This window comes from Siniperca chuatsi, linkage group LG3, assembly GCF_020085105.1.
Source record: "Siniperca chuatsi isolate FFG_IHB_CAS linkage group LG3, ASM2008510v1, whole genome shotgun sequence".
Taxonomy (NCBI): Eukaryota; Metazoa; Chordata; class Actinopteri; order Centrarchiformes; family Sinipercidae; genus Siniperca; species Siniperca chuatsi.
In genome coordinates this window covers 7,065,097-7,071,276 of record NC_058044.1, presented here as the reverse complement: position 1 = coordinate 7,071,276, position 6,180 = coordinate 7,065,097, and the positions used below count along the sequence as shown (strand labels likewise).

The window sequence follows — 6,180 nt, the reverse complement described above, 5'->3', positions numbered from 1 at the left end:
TTCTTATACAGACCAGGTTACACCCACAGACTGTATAACAGAAGCACCCCCCCGCTGCTCTTTTCCTAACACCAAGTGCCATTAAAATATCTGGCCCTCTGATATGGAGTCCTGCCTTCCGCTGGCTACAAGTTGGAGGGGGAGTGGCAGAAGAGAGATAGAAACACAAAATATCTAGGCACTACTGAGGTGGAAATCCAGATTTTCTGGAGTAATAAGTGAGGGAGCAGATATCCTAGATATAGGGAGATGGGGTAAAGGTGACCAATAGTTCCATATATGTGTGGTGAAGCTTTAGTTCAGTGGGTCGTTTTAAGTTGACTCAGTGTCATCATGACGATCAGTCATCCTCTGCTGGCAGTACTGGAATTTCCCAAATGTTTCGGAAATTCACCCTGACTGCGAGTTTCAATTTCACTTATCCCTTTCTAATAATGACATGACCGAGAAGCATTCAGTGGTCTACATGAGACAGGAGCGTCTGCCTCTCACCCATAGCAAACCAAAAAGGGAGTGACTTTTGGACGGCTTACTTTCAATTTCAGTCGCAATCGTTTTTATTAACGGACGGCTCGTTTGCTCACAAGACCTGGGCTACTGGAAAAAATGATTTTCTGTTACATATTTTTGTTTGTTACTTTGATGAATTGTGTGTCCAGTTGTGGTAAGTTTTCCATATCTGCTGTGGTCTGAAATGTCATTTTATAGTCCACCTTTGACATGGTTTGTGCTCCCTATAGACCACATGATAGCTTTTATCATTAGAGGTGCGATTTACATGTCATCAAATGCAGCTCAGTGTTTTAAATGTTGTGTTTAATGTACTCTCACTTGTAGTTTATCAGATGGAGTGAAAATGGGAAGTTATTGCTCGAGTTACATGCTTCAGATTCAATTAAAATATATCTCGTCTTATATTATTTTATTTTTGAATGACTTGTTGGCCTAAAATAGTTTATTTCATTACTGTTTACTATGCAGTGTAGTTGTAATATATGTTTTATAGCCTCTGTTGTAAAATGGATATAGTGTTATATAGTTAGTGTAATAATGTACAAACCATTTATCTTTCTTTTCTCCATTCTGAATATTGTACTTAATGTAAACTTTGTAGGCTACTACAAGTTGTGACGGTACTGTAAATAATTATGGTGATGCCAACAAAGCAAATTTGAATTTGGAGTAGTGTCCATTACCAAAGCATTCGTAATGTGGATTTGTTTTATTACTTACCCATTGCTAGTAGTACAGTCAGTTCGCTGTCGCTTTGAGTAGTCAGAAAGACTAGAAAGGCGCTATATAATTACAGTTCATTTACCATTTACCATTATTGATACATCAGTGATTGAATAAATATTTAGGAATGCAAATAGCCTATATATGATTATATTATATATATATATGAAAAACATAACTACGTAATGTAAAATTAGTACTTTTTGGTGAGTTTTTTGTGAAATACTTGTGAAATACTAAAAAAGGTGAGTGTATGCGCAAAATAACATGACAGCAGGACAACTGCTAATGTTAATGTTTACAGCTATTCTATTTCTGAAAAATATAAATACTTTCAATAAACAAACAAAATCACTGTTATATGAGACAGTATATAGCACTAATATAACTTTTGGTTTCTTGAATGACATTGTGTGTGAAACTACAGTTTTAGATGCTTTAATGGTGTATCTGGTTGCTAATTTTACATCGAGCTGTTTAAAATCACAACCTTTAATGTCTGTGTTACAGATAACAACTGTGCAGATAAACCTGTGTTCACCCCATCCAGAGTGGTAGTGAAGAATGGCGACCCAGCCTCTGCCAGGTGCTCTGTATGTCAGCATGCTTGCCTCAACAAGTTATTTGGTTTGGAAAGCCCTGTGGGAGACTCAAACAACAAACGGAACCACGATTTCATGGACGGTTGACAGAATGACTGAATGGAGCCCGTCTGTCATGTGCTATTATAATGGTGATAATGGCCAGTGTTGTACCACCCTGCCTGTAACTGTCTACCGTAAGTAAACTTGCTGTGGAACAAAACTTGCTAGTGATGGTTTCATCATTTCTAATCAGAATGAGTGCTGAAGCAGTGGGGTCACAGGACTTTTTTATTTGATCTCTTTATTTGTTCTTTCAAATTTGCAGTCAAAGGGATTTATACTGTGTCAGCTGTTGTTGACAACCTCTAGCTTGCTTTGTGTGTCTATATCTCTATGTGTCTCTCAGCTTGTCTCTTTGTCTTCTTCTTGTCTCCACAGAGCCTCCACACATTGTGTCCATCAGCTTTGTTAATCACACTGGGCCGATGTTGGAGGGTCACCAGTACACTCTGCAGTGTACAGTACAGGATGTTGCTCCTGTTGAAAACCTCATTGTGATCTTCTACAGAGGACAGACAGCTCTGGGTCAGCTGCAGTCCAGCAACACAGAGAACAAACCGGTGACTGAGATCTTCACTTTAAACATCACCCCCAGTAAAGAAGATGATGGAGTCCAGTACAGGTGTGAAGCAGAGCTAGAACTGGGACCTGAAGGACCACAGCCCCCTCCAGTGGTGATGTCACAAAACATCACCGCTGCTGTCTACTGTGAGTCTGACAACATCTTCGACACACCTTGACACCCTCAGTTATCATGTTGGCCTTTTTTACATTAGCAATGGATCACATGACTACTATTATCTGAAAGGGATCGCTCGTAGTGATGAACCCACAGATAATTATCACCTGACTCTGCAGTTCCCCTCATCTTTACGGACCTTTATAGAGTCTTTCATCTCATTGTTTTAGTTTTCCGGCCCACAACTTTACTGTTTCTGTTGACTCTCACAGCTCTCATCAGCGTTGTTTTCATTTTTCTACACACCCACTGTACGCTACCTGCCCAGCACCAAATAGCAGACAGACAAAGTTAACGATAGCATGTAAAACTAAGATGGTGAACATGCTAAACATCAGCATGTTAGCATTGTCACACAGCTGTCCCTGTAAATAAAGGTAGTGGATTAAAAGGTAAAATATTTTCTGGAATGTGAGTAGAAGTATATGGTAGCAGAAAGTGAAAGTGAAGTACAACAGGCTGTTAGGGACAGTACTGTGGTGATAGGAATTAGGTACTGTTCACCACTGCTCTTTTACAATCTTTGTATATCTCGCGTCAGTTTTTAAATTTCAAAATTTGTCCCATTTTGTTGTAATGACATGTTGTTTTTCTTCCTCACTCAATCAACACACAGTTAAGCCTCAGCTAGAGGGGACATCACATCCAGATCCGATTACTATCACAGAAGGAAACCCTCTACAGCTGAACTGCTCGGCTGTGGGAAACCCCAGCCCCTCATACACCTGGATGCTCCCATCAGGTAGAGCTTCCCCCTCCAGTGGCAGCGTTCTCACTATCAGCTCTGTAGCTGCTGAGCATAAAGGGCAGTACACCTGTTCTGTCAGCAACAACGTGGGGAATGTCACTGTGAAGTACAACGTGGATGTCAAAGGTGAGTTTTAAGTGTTGTTATGTACAGTCTTCAGGGTCATGATTGTTAATGGAAAGTGAGTCACTGAAGAGCAACCGCAATATTTCTTTCAGTATTCACAGCAGCGGAGAATTTATTCTAACACACATCAGGAAGGAAGTTCATTGTGACTGTTTTGGTGTTTGGTACTGGTCTGACGTATAATATTCTCTGTTCTTTTTTTCTTTACCCATACCCCTCACCCAACTCTCTGCAGTCAACTACATCGGATACATTATAGCGGGAATAATAATAATTGCTGCTCTAGTTGTCATCGGGCTAATAGGATACTTCTATTACTACAAAACCAACAGAATGGGACAATACAACCTGAAGGACGTTTTCTGTTTGCACACACGACACGCTGCCGTGCCCAGTGCAGAATAAGTCTGCGTGAAGGCAGGAAATGTGAATGGACAGTCTGGAGCTGTTGCTTTGTCATTAGCTGTGACTAATGACAAAGGTTATTGATTATTAATACTGAATATCGAGTGTTGGCAGGCAAAATTTCTAGTTTTATAAGTATATTGAAGCAGTGCAGATTGATTGATAATAAGATATTAATTTCTCTTAAATGAACACAGGCTATTCATGTAAATTGATGAATGTGAGACTGAAGAGTGAAAAGTAGTTTACAAATAAAGACGTCTATATCCATGTAACCTATTTTCTGACTTTCTTTGCAGTTAGTTAAATAGTAAATTGGAACATCAATTGAAGCTGTTGTTCAGGCGAACATGCTGTTTTACTGTTTCTCTCAGATGTATTTTGGTTGTGTTACTGTAAAGGACTGTAAAGAGCGGTACTATATATATAAAGCTTAATATTATTGTGTGAAAATTCTCACATTGAACTTCACAGCTGTGTTCAACCACTGAAGACTCAAGCCTCACCTCGTTCTAACCCACAGCTAGTGATCTTGCAACAGTTGCTGTGTGCACGTCTGTGTGTATATGTGTATATATATGTGTTTGTGTGTGTGTATTGTATTGATGTGCTAGCTGAGTGACACTGAAAAAGAGGAATTCATACAAACAAAACTGTATAATAATGAACTGTACACTGAAACTTCAGTAAGCAAATATAAGCTTTGACCATGTTTCATTTTCATACATGAATAAATGATAACACTTAACAATAAGATGCATCCCTGTTTCTTTCACTAATATTTAATTGTATTTTAAAGTAGTTGCAAATACATAGAACTAAGTACTGTCCATTAACAGTAATTAAATGGAGACACCACAATATTGATGCACCAGTATGTTAAATATTAACAGTTATTCAATGTAACATTGTCAACAAAATGGCAAGTACAGTAACCCCCAAAATGGAACTAGAAGAAGTAATTGTAGATTTCCTGTTTATGAGATTCTTTATTGCCAAGCTACCTTTATGCATTCAGAACTCTTGAGGTATTCTTATCTTTGAGGCTTTTACAGGAAACTCCACTGCAGAGATTTAGTTTAGGGTGGAGCAAGTACATGCATCCCAGAAATGTTTCATTCCTACTCATTTCCTCCTCTGCCTTACTACCTCTCCCCTCCTACCAGGATGAAAAGGAGGAGATGAGAAGAGGAAAGAGGACGACATGAGAAACTTTATCTTCATCATTAATAATAGATAAACTATTGATGAAGTAGCCCTGTCGTAACTGATTAAACCCATCCCACAATATGTTATTTGCACTGTTATCCAACTCATGTAGGCTACGTAGTATGTCTATCTATGCATTCATGTATGAATTACCCATGGTTTTCTCATTGTAGGGAATATATTTCCCTGATGGTGCCTAAATTAATTAGATTCTTGTGAGACTGGAATTAAAGCAGGCCCAACCTTCGTGTCTTAGTCCCCTACACTAGTCATGCGTAAAACAACCCTACAACTGAAAAGGAATGACAGCTTCCATTTTTTGCAAACTATCACTGAATTTTGTGGGCATGTTTACAGCCTGATCACCAGCCCAAAAACTGAAAACATTTCCAGAGGAAACACCTGTGCATCCTGCCCTGGGACTCTTACTCAGTGCCTCCATATTTATGCTTGCAAAAGTCCATGCTTGCAATTGCACTCAAAGTGTAGACTTCAGAAAGCATGTGATTAAACAAGTGATTTTTTCATTGTTGTCTTTGTATATTATACACTCAATTAAAAATCTCCTTGGAGCAAAATTTTAATTTCTTAAAGATATAGCCTGAATGTTCACATTCAACAGATTTTATGAGACACAAACTGTTCAAGATAAATAAACGTTAAATACATAATATATAAATAATGTGTTGCAATTCTCTTTTTATTAATTTTCAAGGAAACTATGAACATGTCACAAAACAGACGAACAAGAAGACCTTTTACACATAAAAAACCCTACATACACATTGGGAGACTAAAATTACATTTAAAGGAATGTTTATAGTAGGCCACATATTTCCACACGTTTACAAGATGAAACAAATTATCAGTTTTGTCCAGTATCCATCTGGGTTCCCATTATTAAAAGGAATTATTTCCATTACTAAAATACTGTAGGGCTACCAGGTCAATTCATTTTAACAAAATGATACATTCAGTGTAAGAATGAGTGATAAAAGTCAGCAAAATCCTCCACTGTTACCACACTATTATTGTTTTTGGCATTATAATTACAGTTAGTTTGTGTTTGGGGC

The 6,180-nt window shown here is 38.1% G+C and overlaps 1 protein-coding gene across 1 annotated transcript; it reads left to right on the top strand.

The window, feature by feature from the left end:
- Positions 1–214: 214 nt before the first annotated feature.
- Positions 215–4,652, top strand: LOC122872203 (vascular cell adhesion protein 1-like). The gene is made up of 5 exons (XM_044188124.1): positions 215–664; positions 1,747–2,014; positions 2,259–2,588; positions 3,236–3,493; positions 3,729–4,652. The coding sequence occupies exons 2-5, from the start codon at positions 1,801–1,803 to the stop codon at positions 3,896–3,898; spliced, it is 972 nt and encodes a 323-aa protein (XP_044044059.1). The 5' UTR covers positions 215–664; positions 1,747–1,800; the 3' UTR covers positions 3,899–4,652.
- The last annotated feature ends 1,528 nt before the right edge of the window (positions 4,653–6,180 follow it).